Genomic DNA, 24,813 nt, shown 5'->3' on the forward strand with positions numbered 1-24,813 from the left:
GGGAATTGAAACACATTTTCTTAGTGTTGCCGGTACTTTGATAGTTGCAACTTGCACAATTTATTCATTCTCTTTTGAGCAATTTCTCTCTGGCTGATTTCTGTGCCCATTAAAAGAGTCATAATTAACTCATAGTTCCTGGCTGCCTCCACACCGTTAAGGAAATAACAGTAATAACTTGATTAAAGCAAATCTCACAAAGAAGCTGTAAGTGAACACTTTTTAAGAGTGTATTTTAGTACAGTTGTAGTTTATTAGGGATTTAATTAATAAAACTTCCCAAACAAGAAGAATTGTCTCTTTCAGTCCCTTATCCTTTCTGTTTGTTTGTTTGCTTTTTTTGTTCTCTCTCAACAGAATACGACCCACCAGGCTATCTCTGCCAAGGGTCAGATGTCAATGGGCAGATGGTGGAATACACCACTCTGCCCGGCACAAACCGGATAAATGGAAGTGTTCATGGAAGCTTCAGCAATGGCTGCTCGCATCTGCACCATAAAGTCCCCAGTGGAGTCAGTGGGAGCTTAAACGGAGGGCTCTACTCCGGGCACGTGAGCTCTCTAACCAGAACACGTGTGGATTTTGAACATCCTCGTCATCTAGTGAATGTAAGAGACCTACTTATAAATAAAAGCCTCCCTGTGCCCCACGATGTCAGGGTGCAAGAACATGGTCAGCACGCGTGCTTTTCCCAATAAAGCAACCTCACAGGTTCACTGGTGTAGCTGCTGTCACCAGCAGCCTCTTGATCCAGTCATCTTTTGAAGCTTTCTGTTATCAAGCAGTTGTTGTATTCATCAATCTGAATTATATCTAGAGTTATTTAGCGCCAAAAGTGCAGGGCCAATTATAAACAGACTGGAAGTTATTCTTGAGATGAAGCGGAAATTCTATTGGCCATGGACCAAGCCACATAGTTTAAATTTGATTTATTTAGAGCAAAGTCTAAAAGCTTATATGCTTAGAGGAGTCAGGCAGATGCTGAAACTGAGTGAAACAAGTTGGGGATGAGACAGAAGTAGTGGTGGTATTGGGAGAGCCGTGTAGAAGCAGCCCCAGGGGGCTTCCCTGGTGGCTCAGTGGTAAAGAATCGCCCTGCCAATGCAGGAGACACAGGTTCGATCCTTGAGCTGGGAAGATCCACATGCTGCAGAGCAACTAAGCCCCTGGGCCAAAACTATTGAGCCTGTGCTCCAGAGCCTGTGAGCTGCAACTACTGAACCCACCTGTTGCAACTACTGAAGCCCACAGGGCCTAGAGCCCATGCTCTGCAATAAGAGACGTCACCGCAATGAAAGCCCCCATATCACAACTAGAGAGTAGCCCCCGCTCGCTCGCTGCAACTAGAGAAAAGCCCTTGTCGCAATGAAGACCCGGCACAGCCAAAAAATAAATAGATACCATTTTTAAAAAAGAAAAAATAAGCAGCCCAGGTTTAGCGCCTGTTGTCCACACACCCTGTGTGGCCAGGTCTTCTGAGTTTTCACATCTGTAAATCCAGGTGAAATCTAAATTTTTTACATTTGGCAACTACTTCCACTTTGAGAAAAAAGCCTTGCGTGGGCCGTACACAGCATGGCTGTGTGCCCCCAGATTGTCACTTCTGACCTCCTGTGGGGTTTTCTTGATTTGTTTTGCCCCATGTGTGTTTTCTGGTTGCCTATAAGGCTTTTGTATTTTATAAGATTAGTGTTCTCTTGCCACAACGAGTGGTAAACCTTTAGTACTACTTTATTTCAGTGCAGTGTAAGAGACCCAGCCTTGATCCCTGGGTCGGGAAGATCCCTTGGAGAAGGGAATGGCAGCCCACTCCAGTATTCTTGCCTGGAGAATCCCTTGGATAGAGGAGCCTGATGGGCTACAGTCCATGGGGTTGCAGAGTCTGACAGGACTGAGTGACTAACACTTTCACTTTCAACCAGCTGATATACTTTCATTTTTGAAATGGGAATAGAATGACTAGTGTATTTTAGATTTGTACTGGTTTAAGAGATTCTCTGCACCAGGAAGCTTGATTGATTACATTGTTTGGATAGTCAGCCACTTTATTTTCAATCACATAAATAAAATGTTTAGTTGATCAAATTAAACACTCATTTACATTTTTATCATTGTTTCAATTACAGATAAATTTGCCATAGCCTACAATGTGCTAGAAATGAAGAAGTTTATAGAGATTTTTAAAAAAATCTTAAACAGTAGTAAAGATTTATTAACTCTTTATTAATTTATTAAATTATTAAATATTATTTATTATTAAGTTGAAATAGTTTTAAATATGAAAATATTTATATAAAATAATAAAATATTAAAAATATTTTTAAGTAAAATTAAAAATTATTAAATTTATTAAAATCTTACCTTTGGAGACCAAAACTATAATATATATTTGTATCTTAAAGCTGGAAATCTAATGGCTTTCTTGTGATCTAGCTTTAATATGTTGTAGAAAAAATATTTAATTTGCTTTAGTGCATCATTACCAAAAGTGAATGATGATTTCATTATTTTGTATGGAAAAACATGGCTTATATTCAGACTTTCTAAACTTTTTTTTGTCACTATTCCTAGTCCAAACTACTAACATTGTCCAAGAAACTGAAGGAGAGAGCATTACCGTTTGAATAGCACAGGCTGTTTCCATAAGAAAAAAAAATAAGTCTGATGTTTGCTTTAGTGTTTGAACACAACACTTTGTGTTTTTTGAACAATGAGTTGCTCTTTAAATAATAGCTGCCCCAGTAAGTATGCGGTTTTAGGTGTTATCCCCTGTGATCTTAGCTCATTCATTTTCTTACTCTTCTGGATATGTGGAAATAAGGACATTTAAAAAATGCTTTTGATCATAAAATGATTGAATTAACTTTAGTATGTTTAGTGAGTCCAATAAATATGCTATTCTGTAGGTTCCTAACTTCAGTTTTTTCTAAAGCTTTGGAGTTTATCCTCCTGGACTGAATATAGCATAGGAATATTCTTTCAATGTTTTCTCAAAAGCTCCTGTTGCTAGTTGGATCAGGAATGTTGCAAGAAATTTTCAGTACTTTTGGTTTGCTTAGATTCTGGCTGTTGTTATGAGATGAATGGAAATGGAAAGTATTCTGGGAAAAACAATTGCCTGAACTTTTCCTAACCTTGAGGGCCTGTTCTGGGCTTGGGGAGCAGTGTAACAGCCTCCTCCACCCTTATCAAATTCAGCTCTGCTGTTTTGCTTCTGAAAGCAGAATTTTGACTTGTGACCATAAGGCTGATTCAAGTCTTAACCCATTTTCAAGAACTCTTGCCATTGTATATGTCAAGTGAACATTTTACAGTGAGGTATGTGTTAATCTGGGCATTTTTCTTAATTGCTGGGCAGTTTCCGCCAAAAGCAACAGCACAATATTAATACTCCCCTCCAGGTCATCGCTGGCTGAGAATCTACTCCATCTGGAAAAATATAACATGTTTTAAGACTTCATGGAGTCAAGTGAACAAACCTAATCGAAATAATTACAGGAAAATGAAGATGGGTTTATCTTGTGACATCATTCAAACAGATTTCCACCCTGTTTCTCCAGCTAGCATCCCATAAAAATTTTCCATGACTGCTAGGAAAGTAAAAATGAATAGGAGGTTATAACGTATAGTGTATTTTGGGCCCATTAGATTTGAAACACTGAAGGGAAATGACTAAACTTCTCCCTTCATTTATTTCCCTCTTTCCAGTATAAACATACATGCGAAAACCCATGGTAGTTGAGAACAGTTTTACTATTGTTCACAACTCCTGTGTGCGTATAGGTAAATAGTGATAAACATAACACGGCTCAAGGAGATGGTTAAAATATACCACGTAACCATTTATTGTTGGTGTGGCTTTATTTAACATTTGAGATGATCTAATTACTAGTCTGTGACACCTTCAGCACTCCCTTTTTCCTTTTTCCCTCTGCTTCTTTCCTGACAAGGGTGGTGGCCTGTACACTGCGGTACCTCCGACTGACCCGATGGAGTGCATTAACTGTCGAAATTGTCGGAACAACAATAGGTATGTTGGTGTGTATTTGCGAGTTGTGAATAGGTGTGCAACTCCGTTTGTTATTCTGTGTTCAGCAGAGAAAGTTCTTGCAGTTTTACCTAAGTTATGTATAAATCTCCGAGTATGGAGTCTTAAGTTTAAGGCTGTTACTCAGTTTTTGCCCCAGATTTACAATTTTTAAAGCTTTGTGCTTTGATTTCTTTCGATATATTGACAATATTAAAGGCTTTATTTCTCACTGAGATCCTGTTAGAAGGTTTGATGTTTTTGAAACCTTTAAATCAGTGTCTTTCTCTTTAGATAGACTTTATCTTTTCTCACTTATTCTGTTTTCAGTAGAATTTTCTTTCTATGCTGTATGGTATTTTCTACTCTATATTGTAGATGACAGCCTGTTTGAATGTTAGGGAGGAAAACCCTGTGTGTATGGTAATGTTTTTTCATGGTAACATTACTGAAATTTTCTTATCAGATTGTTCAATTTTTTTAAAAAATCTTAAAACCTTAAGATAATTAAGTAGCACAAGCTTGCTTTCTTTTAATTTCTGTTTTTTTTTTAATTAAGAATTTTATGTGCTCATAATTTTTCAAACAAGATAGGAATGTGTAGAGTAATATATACATTTAATTTTTGACAGAATAGTCAGAAAGCTTTCATGCTGCTTTTTTATGTATTAATCCTGAAGGATTATCAGATATTTTGTTGTACTAAAGTTATGTCTCTTGGAAATCTCAGTTCTTTCTTTTACATAATGATGGTGTTTGATTACATGGTCTCAAAAGTCCTTCTCAGCTCTAAAACTCTGCAATTTAGAAATCATATTACAGTTAGTACATAAAATACCTGGAGTATTGGACTAGAGTTTGGGTATTTCATTACTGAAATGGGATTTGACCCATATTTTAAAAATGAATTATGAAATTAAAAGCTGCATCTGGGAGCTATCAAAGCCAGAACTTAAAGAAGGATCCAGTCAGTCATTGAATTAAAATTACATTGTTTCATCTTGTGTTTTGAGAGTTGCTGAACAAAAGCAATGAAGCTTCCTAGAGATTTTTTTTTTATCATTTGCTTAACCCATTTTAGGGTTTCTGTATTAGCAACAGCCATCTGCATGTTTTGTGTACCAAGATTTGCTTGTTATATTTTAAAATGCTGTATCCCCTTAACTAAATTTTAAGATGCTTATAACAGTAAAGCCACATTTTTGTCCTGAGTTTGCCAAAGGCTTTATCACAACTTGTTAGGAACATGCTAAAGAATTGGTAAAGATGGTTCATACACCCGGTAAGTAATCAGATGGATTTAATTAAAACGCATCCTCTGTGGCTCCTGTGGCCAGCAGCAAATATGATTCAACCCAGACTTTAGAATGATGTAGCAAGAGGACCTCAGATCTAAGAAGAAATCAACATAGGCTTTGCTGCTGATTAAATCTATGCTCTTGGGAAAGTTAATGTAATCTCTCTGAGGCTGTTCCTTATCTGAAAAATGGTGAATTGTCCTAGATAGTGTAAAATTGCTCGCAATGTACTCTGATTATAGCTTTTGGTAATTTGCTACTAATCACCTTTATAATGAGGTACCATATCCTAGTACCAGAAATACATCCCGTTTCCTTAAAAGAATTTGAATGACTTCTGCCATCTTGTGTTCACTGCCATTTTTGTTTGTGTGAGCTTGTGTGTGTGTGTGTGTGGTCTTTGGGGTTTTATTATACATGGTTTTCTCCTTTAAGACAATCAATATTTCTATTGATTTTCAAGTTAGCGACCTCTTGTATTTCATGTTTGGGGTGTTACTTTTATCTGGAAACATAGGTGAATTCTCTGCAGCCTTAGGAAGCCAGCTTCAGTTTCTCCCTGGCCCAAATATTCTTCCTACCTCACAGTCTACCTATTTAGGGCAAACCTTCAGTTTCCTGCCTGGGCTCCAAGGTTAGCCAAGTGGCTTACCTGGCTTCTTGGAACACTTATGTGATTTTGATGCAGATTAACATCAATAAGTACCTATCTTCAGCTCTGCAAAATTGGAATCATTAAATCTAAAGGTTTCTGACTCTTTTTAACATTATAATTGAAAACAGGCATCTCCTCTCAAGATCCTCAAGATGGCAAAATTTGTAATAAGCTTTGAATACTGAAAAGTAGATGATATATCATTTACTCCCCCAAATATGCACAATTTTAGACAATTTACACTTCTAAAATATTGACGTTATTGCTAAGAAGAAGCTTGCATTTCCTCATGCCAACTGAAAAGAGTATGTACACAAAAAGAGGCATAATTTCAGTTCAGATATATGAGGGCTATCAAGGAGGCATTTTAGAGTTTTTGGCTGTTCAGGCAAAATAAACATTTATTGAGTACTAGCCAGGCACTGGAGTTTCCAGGCAGAAGGAATCAAGTCATGGAAGGAGGAAAGATAACACTTACCTGAGGGTAAATAGTCTAGTTCAGGGGTTATCAAACTTTAGCATGCTCTAGAATTGCTTGGAGCACTTGTAAAAACCAAATTACAAAGCTCTATCTCTAGAGTTTCTGGCTCAGTAGAGCTAAGGTGAGGACTGAGAATTTGCTTTTCTAGTGCATTCCAGGGGTGCTGATGTCTCTGCTTGTAGGATCATGCTTTGAGAACCGCTGGCATAATTTGGCTGGAGTAGCCAAGTAGAGAGTACTCGTGAACCCCTAACTCATTTTATGAGCCTCTAAAGAATCCCCCTACATTGCAGGAGACCTGGGTTCAATCTCTGGGTTGGGAAGATCCCCTGGAGGAGGGTATGGCAACCCACTCCAGTATTCTTGCCTGGAGAATCCCCATGGACATAGGAGCCTGGTGGGCTGCAGTCCATGGGGTCACAAAGAGTCAGACACGACTGAGCTACTAAGCACATGCTCTACATCAGGGACTGAAATTCAACCTCTCAATAAGTACAGTACTCATGCTCAATCATGTCTGACCCTTTGCGACCCCATGGACTGTAGCCGGCCGGGTTCCTCTGCCCATGGAATTTTTCAGGCTTGGGTGGGTTGCCATTTCCTCCTCCAGGGATCAAACCTGCGTCTCCTGAATTAGCAGGCAGATTCTTCGCCACTAAGCCACCTGGGAAGCCCATAGCAGGTCATAAAACTGGAAAACCAGACTGAGTTTCTATCATGGATCATCCTTACTGTCAGGGATTAGTAGTTCATTTAATCAACATTTATTGAGTGCCCATCAAGTACAAGGCTTCCCTCCAGAGAGCTGACAGTTAATAAGAGGGATTCACAGACAGAGTTTGAAGTATGGTGAGTGGAGTTTGAAGAAGCACATTGAATCTCATGGTTTTATATTTAAGGAATAGGAAAAGCCCCTATTGTTTCTGTAATATAAAATGTAGGAGAGAGATGAGATTTTTGCATTAATCAAAAAGCAGGGGGACTTGGGTTAAATGTTGAGACACGCTGGGCTTAGTGGCATCATGATTCTTTTGAAGATGTTTGAGAAAGGGAGCCAGCTCTGCAGAGATGTGTTTAGGCTAGTAATGGTGGTAGGATTGGAGGGAGGAGACCAGTGTGACGACTTGTGTAATGAAGGCCTCAGCTTCATGAAAGGAATGGGGCTAGAAAGGGAGAGCTGAGTTAGATTCTAGACTTAGAATTTGGGGGACTTGGCCATTGCCTGGAATGCACTGATAGGAATCTAGAAAAAGGTTTAAAATGAATAGAGAATTTCAAGTGTGAATGGCCTGGTAGTCACCATGGTGATAGTCATAGAAACAAGAAACTTAATGAAATGATATATTGAGGGAAGGTGATGATATTGGTTGGATGTTTAATTTAGAGTTTCAAGTGCCAGTTAAACATCTAAGTCAAGCAGACAGATGAAAATGCTGGTCTTGGGTTCAGGGAATAGATTGGGACAATGATCTCTATATTTATGAGTCATTTGTATCAAAGTAATAGAACTTAAAGATGGGTTGGACATTTTGAAGTTCTCTACCTGCCTGTAAAAGTTGACCATTTTAAAGATATTTGGTGGGGGGTGCGGATTTTTGTTTTATCAATAAGACATTTATTTGGAAATGCATAAGTATGTGTATATGTATACACAGATATATACAGAAATTGCTATTTTTGTAGGATAAAAAGTTTGAATATCACCAATTCCATATTGCCTAATAAAACTAAGTTTGAAAGAAAAATAAAAATAAGTGGGAATACTAATGGAGACAGTAACCTTGGCTGATTATTTTTATATATTTAATTTTTAAAGGCTTTTATATCTTAAGTATTTGAAGTAATTAGACATCTTTTTCATAATCCCCTTGTATTTTCCTTACTGCCTTGATATATTTTCAAAGAGGTGAGGCAAGGGGTGTGATAAAATCAGGAGAGCTAAAATTAAAAGAGGATTCAGTCATTCATCATTCACTCAGCAGATATTTTTTGAAAGTCTTTTGTGGACCAGGTGCCAAGCTAGGTCCCAAGGCTACAGTTGTGAACAAAACGGGCATTGTCCTTGCCTTCACTGAGCTTATAATTTGATGGGGAGACACATCTTTTTTCAAAATGGCATAAATAAATCATAAAAATGAATAAATAATTCAAACTGGGTGCTTTAAAGACAATATAAAGAATGCATTGAAAGGAAAGACTTCACTAAGCAAGTGACACTTTACGTGAAGAATTTGTAAAATTAGGTCAAAGAGAATGGGGATAGGTTTAAAGCTTTCCAGGCAAAGGCAAGGTACTGTTTATGCAAAACCTTTAAAGCAGAATAAAGGGCTTTCCTGGTGGTCCAGTGGTTAAGACTGCACTCCCAATGCAGGGGGGCCCAGTTCAATCCCTGGTCAGGGAACTAGATCCCACATGCCATACTAAAAGATCCCGTGTGCCCCAACTGAGACCCAGCACAGTCAAATGAATAAATATTTCTAAAAATAAATAAATAAGTAAATAAAAAGGGACTGCCCTGGTGAACCAATGGTTAAGGGAGTAAGGGGCATGGGTTTGATCCCTGGTTGGGTGGCTAGGATCCCACATGCCTCGTGGCCAAAAAACCAAAACATAAGACAGAAGCAGTATTGCAACAAATTCAATGAAGACTTTAAAAATGATCCACATCAAAAAAAAAAAAAATCTTAAAATCATTGGTAATAGATACTATAAGCTATAAAAAGAATGCTGGAATTCTTACAGAATCAAAGAAGGCTAATGTGGCAGGAACGTAGTAAGGGAAAGGGTCAGAGATAGATGAGTGAATTAAGACCATATGGAGCCACAGTGAGTCAGCGAAAGCTAGCATGATAGAGTGCTCTGGGGGATAGAGTTTGGAGACTCCGTTGGATGGCACAAAAAAGGAGACAGGGGATCCATTGGATGGCTGTGGGAGTGATCCAGATGAGAAATAGTGCACTAAGATAGCTATAGTGGATGCAGAGAGAGGTAGGTGGTTTGGAGAGATTTAGAAGGTGCAATTTTTGTAAAAGATATGAGTAACTGTTTGAGGAGGCCCGCAGAGGGGAAGATGTCAAGGATGGTGTCCAGGTAATTGGATGTAATCACTGAACGAGGAAACCCTGCAGGAATGCGCTTATGCCCGTCCACCCCTCACACACCCGGGAGTCATCCCCTTCAACCCCAGTGGTGCCTCATCAAACCTGCATTGACCCAGGGCAGGGCTCTTACTGTACAGATTACTGATGAGTGAAGAATTGACGAAGGCCTTTCCCCTTGGAATCTACTTGCCCTGTGTCTTGCCGCCCTAGCTTTTTTTTTTTTTTCCCTGCCTTTTTAGATTTAAACACGAATGTATTTCTTGGAGTGGCCTTTTAAAAAGCTAGTCATTGCCAACCTTAAGGTCCTTTTATCATCTTTCTATTTCAGTAATAGAAAACTTTGCCTTTCTTGTCCAAACTGACATGTTGATGTGAAAATTTGAGAACAGGTCAAAGGGGAGTGGACTCAACAGATATGCATTTGAGCAAACTCTGGGAGATAGTGAAGGACTGGGAAGCCTGGTGTGTTGCAGTCCATGGGGTCACAAAGAGTTGGACACAATGTGGCAACCGAACAATAACAAAAGGGGAGTGCACACTCTAGCAATCTAGAGTTTTATTTGCTGCTAGGGCTTTTGTCAGAGAAGGCAATGGCACCCATTCCAGTACTCTTGCCTGGAAAATCCCATGGATGGAGGAGCCTGGTAGGCTGTAGTCCATGGGGTTGCGAAGAGTCAGACACGACTGAGTGACTTCACTTTCACTTTTCACTTTCATGCATTGGAGAAGGAAATGGCAACCCACTCCAGTGTTCTTGCCTGGAGAATCCCAGGGACCAGGGGAGCCTGGTGGGCTGCCATCTGTGGGGTCGCACAGAGTCGGACACGACTGAAGTGACTTAGCAGCAGCAGCAGCAGGGCTTTTGTAGCATTTGTAGAGGACTGCCTGCCTCTCTGCGTTCAGTCCATTTGAATGTTTTTCAGGTTTAAGAGTTGCATGTAACGACTCACTACGAACAGCTGGAAAGAAACATATTTAATGTAGCTTTGGGGGAGCCAGCCCCCTGCATGAAAGACTCAGTTGAGAAATCCTTGTGCATTGCAAGAGTTAAACAGATTTTAATCAAATAAATCAATAGCTTTCTACCCTTCTCTCCTCAATTCAGAAAACAGTAGTGCAGTTCTGGATATGTCATTAAATGGGGTTTGTCAGTTGCTTGGCTAGTTTAATGGGAAGGGATTGACATTAAATCTGCTCTGTTTACCATCAGTCTTGATAATTTGTAAGAGAGGACACTGATGAAATTCACAGATGAATGAACTGAGAGGTCCCATCAGGAAGGAACAAAAATTAACTTTAAGTGTCCTAAAGAGATTGGAAATGGGCAGGAAGTTGCCAAGTAAAAATCAACTTGGAAAAATGTATATAATCCATCTGGGGAAAAAAGTATGAGCTATACATGGCTGGTGGTCAAGAGGAGAAATAAAACTATTGGGAATAGTGCTTTAGAAAACGTAGGTATTATAAATGACCTCCAGGTTTTTCTGTAATGATCACCTTAAAAGTCTGGGTATTGTTGGGTTTGAAGGTACTCCTTCACCAACTTGAAACCTTCCACTGAGTCAGATATACTCCGATAAACATAAGTGTGTAGAGATGAATATGAAAACATTCCATTATAAGAGTAGATCTTTTAGGTGGACGGTTTGGTTTACCCAATTGGTTTGTGAAATATGAAAACAACTGCTTATCTAAAGACAATTAGGTGCTCGCTTCGGCAGCACATATACTAAAATTGGAACGATACAGAGAAGATTAGCATGGCCCCTGCGCAAAGATGACACGCAAATTCGTGAAGCATTCCATATTTTTGTGAAGTAAGCCAGAAAGATAAAGACCATTACAGTATACTAACACATATATATGGAATTTAGAAAGATGGTAATGATAACCCTATATGTAAAACAGAAAAAGAGACACAGATGTACAGAACAGACTTTTGGACTCTGTGGGAGAAGGCGAGGGTGGGATGTTTCGAGAGAACAGCATCGAAACATGTATATTATCTAGGGTGAATCAGATCACCAGCCCAGGTTGGATGCATGAGACAAATGCTCGGGCCTGGTGCACTGGGAAGACCCAGAGGGATTGAGTAAAGAGGGAGGTGGGAGGGGGGATCAGGATGGGGAATACATGTAAATCCATGGCTGATTCATGTCAATGTATGACAAAAACCACTACAATATTGTAAAGTAATTAGCCTCCAACTAATAAAAATAAATGAAAAAAAAAATAAAGACAATTAGACTCTGCTCCAGCAGGTTAATTGGTTATGATTCAACCCATCTCCTATCCCTAACCACTCAGCTACTTCAAAACTAGCCATAAAACCAAAGGAAGGAAATACACAGAGCCCAAGATTTGGATTCTCTTCCATCTATGGTAATCTCCCTGATTCTCTAAGAAAAATATTCAAAAAACTGGGTCTAATTTCTTTAATTGATTGGTACCTTCCTTTCTGGGGGAAGTTACTTATATTGTACTTTTGATATGGAACCCTGATCCTGTTGTCAAGGAGTCATGTGGTTAGAACAGTACATGCTTTTGGTCTTTTATTTGTAAGATTGTGTGTGTGAGAGAGAGAGTGCGTGAGCTTGCCACGTTCAATAATGCATTCCATCATTTATAGTCACCCAACATGTATTTAAAGGGAGTGATAGTTGCTTAGTCGTGTTTGACTCTTTGCAGTCCCGTGGACCATAGCCCACCAGGTTCCTCCGTCCATGGAATTCTCCAGGCAAGAATACTGGAGTGGGTTGCCATTTCCTTCTCTAGGGGATCTTCCCAACTCAGGGATCAAACCTCCAGCTCCTGCATTGCAGGCAGATTCTTTACCGTCCGAGCCACCAGGGAAGCCGGAGATGGCTGAGTGACTGTTGCCTGTTGTGTGACAGCCACGAATAAACTAATTCCCAAAAGGAAACGCCCACTGCATGGCTTGGGTCACTGCAGCCTGTAGCAAAGAGTGTATGGTGAGAACGGAGGACCTCCATGGCCCTAGAGGAATGTCATCAGGGTTCTGTTGCAGGGTAATTGATGACCTCCTCAAGATAAGGGCTAGGTCAGCAAAGTGACAGACACAGTGGCAAGAAGAAACAGCAAGGGTGAGGTGAACGTTAAAGCGAACCACCACCAAGATGAGACGGTTTCAGAGGATATTCATGGAACACATTCATGAAAATAAGTATCATGCATCCAAGAGGTTCGTGGGTAGTTAGTCCCTGCCCTCCAGGGATAATCAGAAGAGGAAACTTAAGGCAAAATGTATACAATTATCTAATCACAGAAATTCTGTATATAATCATGCTTAACAAATGTTCAACTATGTAATCAGAAATGGGATACTTCTCTGCAAAACATTTCAGAGGTGCTATGTAGTTTTTCTGGAGTGTCCAAAATATGTTTAGTCAAATACTAATGCAACGTATTCTTCCAAACACGATGCTGCGCTACTATTCCCGTTTCTTATTTCTTAGCGTGTGCTATTCAGGTGGCTGCTTCAAGAATATTTTATTTTTTATGACACTGTAATAGTCATTCTCCTATCTTCTACTTTGGTCAGACAGCCCTCTCCTGTTTCCTGAAAGATACCTTAGTAATAAACTAACAGGTCCCAGACCACCTGAATTCTTGCAGAGCAGCACAAATCTTTGTATGTGGCAAGATGCACGGAGTTCCGTTTACTCAGTGCTTTCAAAGTTAGGCAAAGTCATTTCATTGAGCCAGAGACAACCCATTGAAAACTGTCACTCCACCTTAAGCCAATAATAACTGCAACTGAAAGGTCATATGAGAAGCCAAAGATAGAAAGAAATTACAAAAAAAAAAAAAGAAGTTACAAATTATTTGTATCGTATAAACTGTGAGATGTGCATTGTAAGAACATGTTAATAATGTCATAAATATGCAGACATTTGCCCTTTTCTCTCTCTCAGCACCTGTAGATTTGGGTCTCTTACATATATACAGGTACTATTTTTGTAGTTATCTGGTTGCTTTAGAAATTTTAATTAAAGCATCAGTAAAAGAATTGGTTCACTTGTTACAAGCTTAATTACATTCAGAACAGGTGTCATGTTTCTTTTCTATAGACTATGTCCTCTGTTTATATCTTAGCATGTAACCCCCAGGTTAAAGCCGTTTTTATGCTGACCCATGCAGACATCCAAAAATGAACTAGAAGTAATGTGACTCAATTACTTATATTTGGTTTTCTACATCAGTGGTCCCCGTGGAAAACAGTTTTTCCATGGACCCGGGGGGGAGATGGTTTTAGGATGATTCAAGTGCATGACGTTTATTGTGCACTTTCTTTCTATTGCTATTACATTAGCTCCACTGCAGATTATCAGGCATTAGAACACGGTGATTGGAGGCCCTGCTGTATGTGGTTAATTACTAATAATTATGAGTTAGGGTTCACTGTACTAGAACATTTTAAACCAGTTTGGTTTATCAGGTTGAAATTTGGGTAATCATCACTTTACCAGTCTAACGCACATGATGATTTTACTGTCAGCACCACCCTGTTAATTGAAACTCAAAGTTTGGAATAAAAGTATGCACTACAGTAGTTTTCTATATCACTTACCTGAAAGATAGATGCTAAAGAATATCCAGTAGGAAATTGCACTTTTCTCCTGCTAAATATCTGTAATTTCTTTTAAAACATATGTATTTACTTGTTAACCCCAGCTTATAAAGCCAGATGACAGTATCAGCTCTCTAGATACTATTCACTGTAATTGGCCCTGGCGCCTCTATCCTCACCATCCTTTGGTCCTGTCCCATCCATATCGTTCACCTTCATTATCACAATAGTGCTGTATTTTTTTTTCCACTATGAAAGAAACTAGTGTATTCACTTGGAAAATGTGAAGCCTTGCCACTTGTTTTCATCAATGAAAGCAGTATCAGAATCACACCTGCCATATTGTAACAGCTCTAAGGCTGGCAGCCAGTGTTGTGATCAAACATCTGTGAAATAAAATGTTCGCAAAAGTGCTCTACACTCATACTGTTAGACTGCCCGTAGAGGTCCTTTAAAAATCTCATCCGTTGCTTTAAATTAAAGAAACGAGCAGGACAAAAAAGAAACGAAAGAGGGGAAAGAAGACAACAGAAGAATTGAAGGCATCTAATCTGGTGAGTCTTCATTATTTTTGTTAACATTATGAAATTTCATTCCTGTTAGCTCTGTGAAAGCCAGTTATTAACTTACAGTATCTTGTTTTTTAGGGAACTGCCCTGGTGTTTCAAATTCTGGCAAGTATATTTTTTTCTTACACCTTAACTTTACTTCTTTAAATGAAAATGTCTCTTTCTGACCTGATCCTTTTTTTTTGTCTTTCAGGTTTCAGGTACCTTTGTATTACTTCCAGATTCCTGCAGAGAAATGGGACATTAAGCCAGAAGCTCATTTTGTTTGTTTTACGTCATGATTGGGGGTTTCATTAAGTGCCTGACTGTGCCCTGTGTCTCACTGATCTAAGAGCTTTCTCTGACACCGAGGACAGGCAGTGCCCATCCTCCAGAAGACTGACATTTAAGTCAGATAACTTTGAAGCCAACAGATAGAAAGAAAGCTAAACAACAGAGCCAATATGAACGAGGACAGAGATAGCTTCTATTGTGGTACAAAAATCTTCAGAGGTAAGTATATGGTTCATTCTCACTTTTAATCTATGTGTCTTAGTTTTGGGTGTGATCTATTATTATAAGAACAGCATGTATACTATCTATGGTGAAACAGATCACCAGCCCAGGTGGGATGCACGAGACAAGTGCTCCGGCCTGGTGCACTGGGAAGACCCAGAGGAATCGGGTGGAGAGGGAGGTGGGAGGGGGGATCGGGATTGGGAATACATGTAAATCCATGGCTGATTCATATCAATGTATGACAAAACCCACTGGGGAAAAAAAAAAAATAATAATAAAAAAAAAAAAAAAAGAAAGACAATAAAAAAAAAAAAAAAAAAAAGATATCTTGACCAATTAGTTTAGTTGTTGCTCTTTGATAATAATTTTACTTGCCTATAGAAAAGCTTATTTAAAAAGTTCAATGTTCAATGTTTATTATGTATCCATTCACCATTTTTGAAGTCCTACGATATGCCATTTACTATGTGCTTGGCACTGGACATTATGACCTTAATTGGAGTCTAACATGCATTAGTACTTTTATTACTTCCTAGAACAGCAAAATATTTTAGAGTCGTTTTAACTCTAGTCTCTTCTCCAGTGCTTTGTTATTTTTGTCATATAGTTTAATTCTATAAATATTGAAAGTCTTTTAAGACAATACAGGTTCGGTTTTTCAGCTGTCAATGTTTATTCACAGTTCCCAACATTATCTTTGTTGCTGTTGTCCCCTTTCTTTTTTTCAGGTAATTTTTATTGGAGTGTAGTTGATTTACAACGTTGTGTTAGTTTTAGGGGTACAGCAAAGTGAATCGGTTATACATATACATATATCTGCTCTTTTTCAGATTCTTTTCCCCATAGGTCACTGCAGAGTCCTGAGTAGAGTTCCCTGTGCCATACAGTAGGTCCTTATCAGTTCTCTATTTTATATATAATAGTGTGTATATGTCAGGCCCAAACTCCCAATTCACCCCTCCCTCCCTGTCCCTTTCCCCTTTGGTAACCGAAAGCTTGTTATCTACATCTGTGAGTCTGTTTCTATTTTGCACATAAGTTCATTGGTACCATTTTTTTAAATTTTTAGATTCCACACATAAGTGATATCATTTGATATCTGTCTTTCTCTGACTTACTTCACTCAGTATGACAATCTCTGTGTCCATCTATGTTGCTGCAAGTGGCATTATTTTGTTTCTTTTTATGGCTGAGTAATATTTCATTCTATATATGAGCTTTTCTGTATGCCCCTTATGTCTCTTAGGCTTCTTTCTATATTTTCCACACTTTTGTGTCTTCAGTCTGAACACACTTCATGTTCAGTAAACCTTTGGTCATCTGTGCTCAATTTCCACTTAACTCCATGAACTGAGTTCTTCATTTAGGATATTCTACTTATTAGTTTAGAAATTCCAAATAATAATTATTATTAGATGCTCAGTCTCTGTTAAAATTCTCCGTCTTGTCACCTTTTTTCTTGAATATAATCATCCAGTTCTTTTAAAGTCATTGTCTCCTAACTCAATATAAGCATCACTTATTTTTCTTTTATTTCTGTCTTCAGAAATGCCTGGTGATTTTTTATGGAATTCTAGACGTTGCATATAAAAACTCCTAGAGGCTCTGGAAGATGTTTTTTTCCCCCAAAAAGGATTTGCGTTTGCTTTTGGCAGGCAATTAGGCAAGGAGCAGATCATTTTAACCCACTTGAATGATTTAATGCTGAGTTTCAAGTCTTTTTAAAAGCCTTGTCTCTTCTGCTTCACCGTTATTTTTACAGTGTAACTCTTCAAGGGTCCCAGTTAAAAGCCCGGGCTGTTTACAGGGCCTTTTCTCTTTGGCAGCCTCTGAACTCTTAATTTCTGTCTCCCCAGCCCCATGAAAGTGCCAGAAGTTCTCAGTTCTGCAGCTGCCTGCCTGCCTGACGCCTCAGTGTTCCATCCTGCATTGAACTGGGCAGATGCTTTGTGAGGACAAGTGGTGCTGAAATTCACATTTACCTTCTTTCTGGAATCTTAGCCACTTAAGTGCTGGGTAGCTCTCTGATGATTCCAACAGATTTAAACTCCAATGTCTCCATCTTTTTTTTTTTTTTTTTGGTTGCAGGAGAGTTGTTCTGATATAAACTAATCAGTCATAGCCAGAAGCCAGGAACATAATTTTTAAGAATTATTTTCAACAAATCATGGTAGTCATATAGATTCCCTTGACCAGAGATATTTCTGGTTTTTGGAAATCAGAATCTTTCTTACTCTCTAATTGTCATCTAATGAAATTTCCTCAATTATAAGACACTTGAGTCTGGAAGAGCATGGAAGGATACACACTAGTCCCTAGTTGGAATGCAGAAAGTACCCTATTCTCATCAGCCATACAGCCCTAACCCATCTCAAAGCTGAGTGCTCCCAGTGTCTTGTATCTTCCTATGTTATACTTACTACACTATAGTGTAACCATTTGTTTACTTACTCTCCTATGCTAGACTGGGAGCTGGAACCTGTTGTATTTATCTTTATATTTTCAGTGTCTACTGCAGTGTCTGACATTTAGAAGGTATTCACATGTCACATGCTTTTGGAATAAAGGGTTCTTCTAAGCATGTTTTTTTATATAGATATATAATAGTAAATTCTCACTAGAAGTAATTTGAATGCAAAAAGATTTTTCCAGGAGTTCCCTGGTGACCCAGTGGGTAGGACTCGGCACTTTTCACTGTCATGGCCCTGGGTTCATTTCCTGGTCAGGGACCTAAGATCCTGTAATCTACATGGCAGGGCCAGAAAAGGAAACTAAAAAGTTTTCCCCTTGCCCTTGCCACACATTTTGGGTGAGTACCCTGTTTAGAATCTGTAGTTTCTTATGAATTGAATACATTCAAGAGGGATTTCAGATTCCCTGGGTATTGAGACAGCGGAAGAGACTCATGAAAAGAGACTGATAACATGGACACTTTTAAATGGATGTCAAGAGATCTGTGTTTACCTTTATTGGCATCCCAGCATCCCAGAAAAAATTTTAAGTTCAGAGTTGAGTGAAATGTCCAGCAGACCCATGAGGAATGCCTTGCTCTCCTGGAGCCTTGGTCTGCTATCCCAGTGCTTTGATTCTGACTCCAGCAAACTTTCTTCCATACCAGTGCTTCCTCTGCTTTTTATTTCCTTAACACTTGCATCGGAATGCAGATTTTCTTTGAATCAGGTATATATTTTTTCTGATAGTGTTAAAAGTTAGGATTACAGTCATATTAGATTATGCTGTGGTCATAATTTTCTGTGCAGATGAATACCTGACAAACATACTTTGCTTTCATTCCAGATGACTGGTATCTGAATTCTACTAAGTGTATAGTCAATATATTTCTCTCTTTGAAATTTAAGTTGAACTTATTTAAATTAAGGATTTGGTTTACTGACAGATATCTTACTCTCTTTCAGGTTCCAAGGCTTCAAGCTTAACATTTGTTATTTCTTATAACTTGAACCAACAGAGATGCTGGTAACAGTTGTGTGGACTTCCCTTTACTGATTTTATGTTCCAGAAACATACTACCCCATGTTAGAAGGCTGGAAGTCAAAAAAATTCTTATCTTTATTCCCTAATGTGCTTCCCTCCAGTATACTTGTGTATTTCCTACCTAACCTTCCCGACCAAAGTCACATGAAATGTCTTCACTTTTCTCACTCCTAATTTTATAAATAAAAAATATTTTTATTTTATATGTAAATACTTCTGGGTCTCCAGTCTCTAGTTTCTGTTAATGATGGTATGGCTTATCATCCAGGGTAATAATGATGGAATCTGGACAATCTGAAAGTATTGTAGAGTAACTAGAAATAGGCAGAAACTGAATAAATCTAACCTTGAAAGACAATGGGTAACATTTGTCTATAGGTTTTTGCCTGAGGACATTCTTCAATCTTGGATCAAGAACACAAATGGAAGGTATTGAAAGATGGAGTTTGAGGTCAACAGAATAACCAGAAAATCAGAGGGAAAAATCCAGTTTAAAAAAAAAAGTTACTATACATGTAAAAAATAGGAAAAAGTGATACTTACTCAAGGGAAAAAAATTGTCAATAGAAACAGACCCTTTAACAAATATGCTCAAGGACTCAATGAACTACACACAATGCCTTCACGTGGGGAATTTCATCTTAGAAATAGAACCTATAAAGATCAAATGGAAGTTCCAAAGCTGAAAAGCATAAATAACTGGAATGGAGAATTTACTGTTTGGGCTTAATATCAGATTGAAGACAACAGAAGAAAGAGTCAATAAACTAAAAGATCAATAGAGATTATCCAATCTGAAGAACAGGAAGAAAAAATTAGAGGAAATCACATATCTTGGATGAAGACAGGAAATAAAAGTAGGGCAGAATTGAAGTGAATGTTTAGTACTAATAAATTCTAGCAATTAATTCTGCAAAGAAAAAAAACTGAAAAATAAACAAAACTTGGATTTTGAATGTCTAGTTCTTGTAGTATTTCTTCCTAGAGTGAAAGGGAACATACCTGGTTTCAAAACTGTATTTTTGTTGGCTTTCATAAGGTCATTTCTCTCACGTGGCTGTAAGTTTCTTAGCTTTCTGTCCTTTTCCTCTTTTTCTGTTTCACTCCTTCCAGCATGAATGGCCTTTTCCTTCTGTGTACTATATTCAGGAGCTAGTTTATTATGAAAGACAACTTCTAACAGTGGACTGAGGCAAAGGATGCATGTGATAAGTCATTGTGTATTGTTCCATTATTAATTGGTTTGCATTTTGGTGCATTCTCCTTTGTATTTCACTTTAACTATAATTTTTGAGATCTTGATAATTCAAATCATAGTGAATCATTTAGTTACTTTTAAGCACCAGTCTTCCTTAAGAATCTGTGAATACAAAATACTAAATAATATTTCAGAATAAGTAAATTTTAGTTATTGATCCCTCCAGAGACAATTCTGTCTCTTCTGGTTTACCCTTTGTAGGTGTTTCACCAAAGCTAGCAGCACTTTCAGCAGCAGCCCCCTTCCTGTGGTCCCAGTGATAGCACCTTACCCTCAAGATGGTTTGGAAATGAAGCCCTTCAGTCACATGAAGATGCCTATGTGTCTGGCTTCCACGGTCCCCGACTGTGTTCAGTCACCCGAGGAGGGCATCGAGGAGGACATGACACCAACATCTGCTCAGCCGATTTGCTGTCAAGACAGTAGAGATGGGACCAACTCTGATTGTGTGGAAGATACAGCAGAGTTCCACAGAGGTACAGCAAGACATTATAAATCTCAAGTTTCTCGGTAGTCTTCAGTTAACTAAGAACTGTATCAGGAGAGATGATGCTTTCAGAACGTTCTGTGATCAACTCATATTTCTTAGATTATTGGGTGGGGGTATTGGATATGTCAACAAAAGTTGACTCTGTAAAGGATTCTTTGAAATTCTTGGGTGCTTGGGGATGTTCTTTTTTTTTGACGTTTTTTTAATTTTTTGGCCACAGCATATAGGATCTTGTTCCCCAGCCAGGGATTGAACCCATACTCCCAATACAGGGAATCTTAATCACTGGATTGCCAGGGAAGTCCCTGAAATTCTGTGTTACACATCCTTCATCTCTGATTGTTCATTCTATTACATTCTGGAAAATAAATCCAAATAGACTTTGATTCAGTTTGTACCTGAACCACAGACTTGCTAGAAGGATGCATTTTGTGATCCTAGGCTTCTTTTCTCATCTGAGTTGATTCTGGAGTTGTAGTGGTTCTTGAACATGGTTATTTTGGGGCTTTTAAGGGGTTTGCTGTAACCCTCAGATGAATCATATAGCTGTTCATGAGAGCTCAACTTTATTTTAAACCTCTGCCTCCCTCAGATTCAAACGTAAACTTAACTGGTCTCTAATTTTGCTCATGGTTCTTTCTTTATTGCTGAAGGTAGTGTTTTTAGACTGCTTTGATAAAAATCAGCCTTTCTCATTTCATAATGCTTCCAAACCTTTGTTTTTCAGGAGACAGCTGTGTGCCCTCAGAAGCTGAGAACATTTTAAGTTGGAATCCTCTTATTTTGCCACCTGTCTCAAAGGACTGTACTGAAAAGACACCATGGTCTCCTCCTGGCACTCCTGTAGACAGTCCTCCAGGCGTCCTTCAGCAACCCCAGGAAACCTGAGGATGCGGCAGTGCCCGGTCACGTTCCCACTGCAAGCCAGTAACTGCACGAAACAACCCTGAGGGTGGACTGTGTGAAGGACGTTAATTCAGTTCAGAGAAAGAGCGTTATTTATTTTTTGTTGTAGTGATGTCATATGAATGTATCTTAAAATGTGTGCCCTTTTATGTTATTTATGCCTTAAAAGTTTCCCTCCCTCTTCCTTCCTCTCCCTCATCAGTAAACAACCTAGTTTGGCACAGTTGAAACACCTGAGACCATGTTGTCCAAGAGCCTCAGTGATAGGAAGAGCCCCTCCTGCAAGGATCCTACCTGTTGGCTGAGTCAGCTAAGTTGGGATTGCACAGGCCATTGGGAATTTTCAGATGGAAAGTTGTCTTTCACTATTGTGTTATCAGACTGTCTGAGAACATTTGAAACCACCCACAGTTGTAACACCTGATGTTTATAATAGATGTCTTGTGAATTTGATGAGTGCCTTCCACGGAAGTGATAGTTAACCTGTAGGCTGTCTGCATATGGGCACAGGTTACGTCCAGTTATCTAGGCAGTAATCACAGTATTGTGGACATGGTGGAGGTTAAGGCGGTCTGGTTGGGTTATTGCAGAAGGCAGAAAGGGAGCCAGGACCAGAGAGAAAAAGAATGCCTTCAGATCCACTATCATTTAAAATTACATTTATTTATAACATGGTTACCATGGGGCTCTTTTTGACTGTTTCTAAGAAAAATAAGACTTTCAAGTGGTGACTAGAAGAGAAAGATCCATATTTTAAGAAGAAAGGGAAGGTTCCAGGTGGATCATCTTGGTGGAAGCTCTCCCATTAGTATAGGAAGTATCATGGTGCCCCACCCCTGAAAAATCTGTATTTTCTAAGTTCCAGCTTGGGCAATACCTGAAAGATGTGAGTGTTAGAAAAGAATCTGGAGGTTTGAAGTTTCCGGACGTTTTTCCTGAATGTCGTCATTGTAACAGGCACCTATAGCTTTGACTGGCAGAGCTCGTAAATCACAGTTATTGCTGCCTCTGAGTGACAAGGACATTTGCAGCTGCCGTTGAAAGGCTTTTCTTCTCCACATCTGAAACAAAACAACACAGCACTCTGAGTGTATTTGATAGCTTGACTCAAGCTTTATGGATCACTGCTCTTTTTTGGATTGTGCATCCCTTTGGGGGAAAAAAAACACAAAACAGAAAACAAGTCTCTTCATGGAGAGTCAAGCGATTCCAGCATAAATGAAAATATTTTTACAGTTTCCCAACAGTTGCAGTGAAATAGAGTAGAATACTGTATTAATCAACTTTCTGTGTAAATGCATCCATATTCCCTTACATATGTCTATATATTTTAGAAATAGAACTGTTAGTGGAATGTGCCATGTGAGCTGGGTCACTATGCAAGGATTACTTGGAGTAGAATGTAGTGGATACAATTTCATAGTCAGGTGTCACGGATGCTCCAGTCAAGTTCTCCGTTCCAGACATCCCCACCTATAGTGTACTGGATTTATTCTTCATTGTTGCCTAGATGCAGTTAGCTTTGGAGGGAGTTGTCTGCATCATTTACTTCTGTGGCCAGCAAAGGACAAAGTCCTAGCGCACAGAATATGAAAACATACCCTGTGTCTGCCAGTCAGGTTCTAGGGCTACACTCACAAAGGGAGTTTTAGAAAACTGGGGACTACGTGTTTGTAAGCAGTCATTTTGATTCAGGAAACAGAGGTGTATTAGCGTGAGCCTTAGGTCATAAACTGCTTTTAAAAGATTGAGTTTGAATATGGGATTTGTCCACTAGGAAGAGAAAAATGACTTTACCTGTAGGGCAATCTCATTGTGGACTGCTTTATTTATATTATTAGTAACGCTGTTTTAAGTGTTATCCCTTTAATTGTATTTTTATTTATAAAAAATGCTTTTATATATTGAGATATATAAATATAAATATATATATAATTGCCTTCATGTTTAGGAGTTATGAGTGCTCTCTGACTATGAGTTGTTCTGAACTTTTATGCTCTGCACATTTACCCAAAACAGTCCTACCTAATGTTATTTGCCAGGAAGTCAGAGGACAGGACAGCATGGGCGATGGCTCTAACATTTGTGGAATAACTGTTATGTACCAGACTGGTGCATGCTACTACTATCTCAAATCTTCCTGTTACGACACATCTACTAAGTAGGTGATAAAGTCCCCAGGTCACACGGGTGAGCCACAGAGCCTGAATCTGAACTTATCTGGAGCAGTAATCTGAGCTCCTGTTTTTCCAGACTGCTTTCCAAAACCATTGCGGTTCACTCTGCTGATGGAACCCATTCCTGTAAGCCCCCGATCCTCCCCACCGCAGAATTCCTCTGATGCTCTAGCGCCACAACTAGAGAGGCTGTCCCCCATGGGCAGAGCTCTGAGCTTATTACCTGGTCTCCCTGGAGCCCTCATTTCTCCTTGTGACCCTCCTTGCTACCACCCCTTCCCCGGAAATTTGACCTTCTCTCAGCGTGATAATGATCCTGTAATCCTTCAGACCTCTTCACATCCCTTCTCCTCTGAGAACTCTGTGAGTCTTTGTTTTAGCATCAAACTGCCCCTTCGGCTATATCATTTCTCTAGCTCCTTTATTTTCCTTCTTTTGGTTGTGCACTGATCCTCTGATGATGGGCACTGTACAGAATGTAAGTGAAATGGCAATGTTTTAAACCTCTTGAAGTGGTCTTTAAAAACAAAAGGCATTTCTTTCTGGGTTTTGTTTTTGTCAAAAGAGTCCGCGAGGATGGATACAGATTACTAAGCTGATTGTGACATAAGTCTCATTCCAGCTACAGGACTGCCAAGAAGTCAACCTTTTAACTGAATTTCACCTGTGTTGCTCTCTCTTCAAGCAGTGATTTTCAGATGCATGTTTTTGTACCATATTGAAAAGTATGTTTTATTTTCCTTAAAGTTGTAATATTATGTTTGAAATTGTATATATTTTAAATGATGTAGCTTTGACAGGTTTTATTTGGTCGATATGATTTTCTATTAAAAGAGAATGCTGCTTTCATGTAGAGTAGCTCATGAAGATGCATTTCTCTGATGCTCCCTGTCTGTGTGAAGCCGCTTATAGCTTGTGGCGGGGGTGGGTGTACGTCTTTGAAAAGTTTTGGACCTGTCCTTCCTTGAAAACCTCCTCTGCACAACTTAGAATCAAGTGAGTTAATCCCTTCTGATCTGACTGCAGAGATCGAGGCCCTGAAGAAAAAGGATCTGGGACAAATACATTATGGGGCGGCTGGGAAAATACCTGCAGCAAGGAGCTCTGTCAAAGCAGATGCAGCCTCTTAAGGGGCTTAGCATTTCTTCGGAAGGAAATGAGGGCAGAGGAGAGTGAGAAAAGAGGGATCCCTTCTCAGACCTTGTCTATTTTTACCGTTAACCTAGAGCCGTGTCCATGTGAACCCCAGAAATTTAGTCTTAAGAAG

At 39.0% G+C, this 24,813-nt stretch overlaps 1 protein-coding gene and 1 non-coding gene across 3 annotated transcripts in view; both read left to right on the plus strand.

Moving 5' to 3' along the window:
• CDON (cell adhesion associated, oncogene regulated) overlaps positions 1–24,419 on the plus strand; it is a 98,270-nt gene extending 73,851 nt beyond the window's left edge. For both annotated transcript variants that reach the window (XM_061167005.1, XM_061167013.1), the window contains 4 exons: positions 358–608; positions 3,951–4,030; positions 20,175–20,449; positions 21,191–24,419. In XM_061167005.1, the coding sequence (XP_061022988.1) occupies positions 358–608; positions 3,951–4,030; positions 20,175–20,449; positions 21,191–21,351 (767 nt within the window). In that variant the 3' untranslated portion in view covers positions 21,352–24,419. The remainder of the gene's footprint in view (positions 1–357; positions 609–3,950; positions 4,031–20,174; positions 20,450–21,190) is intronic.
• LOC133041036 (U6 spliceosomal RNA) lies at positions 11,268–11,374 on the plus strand. The gene has a single exon (XR_009689108.1). It is a non-coding gene; the product is annotated as a U6 spliceosomal RNA (small nuclear RNA).
• Positions 24,420–24,813: the final 394 nt, after the last annotated feature.

The sequence above is a fragment of the Dama dama genome, chromosome 2 (assembly GCF_033118175.1).
Source record: "Dama dama isolate Ldn47 chromosome 2, ASM3311817v1, whole genome shotgun sequence".
Taxonomy (NCBI): Eukaryota; Metazoa; Chordata; class Mammalia; order Artiodactyla; family Cervidae; genus Dama; species Dama dama.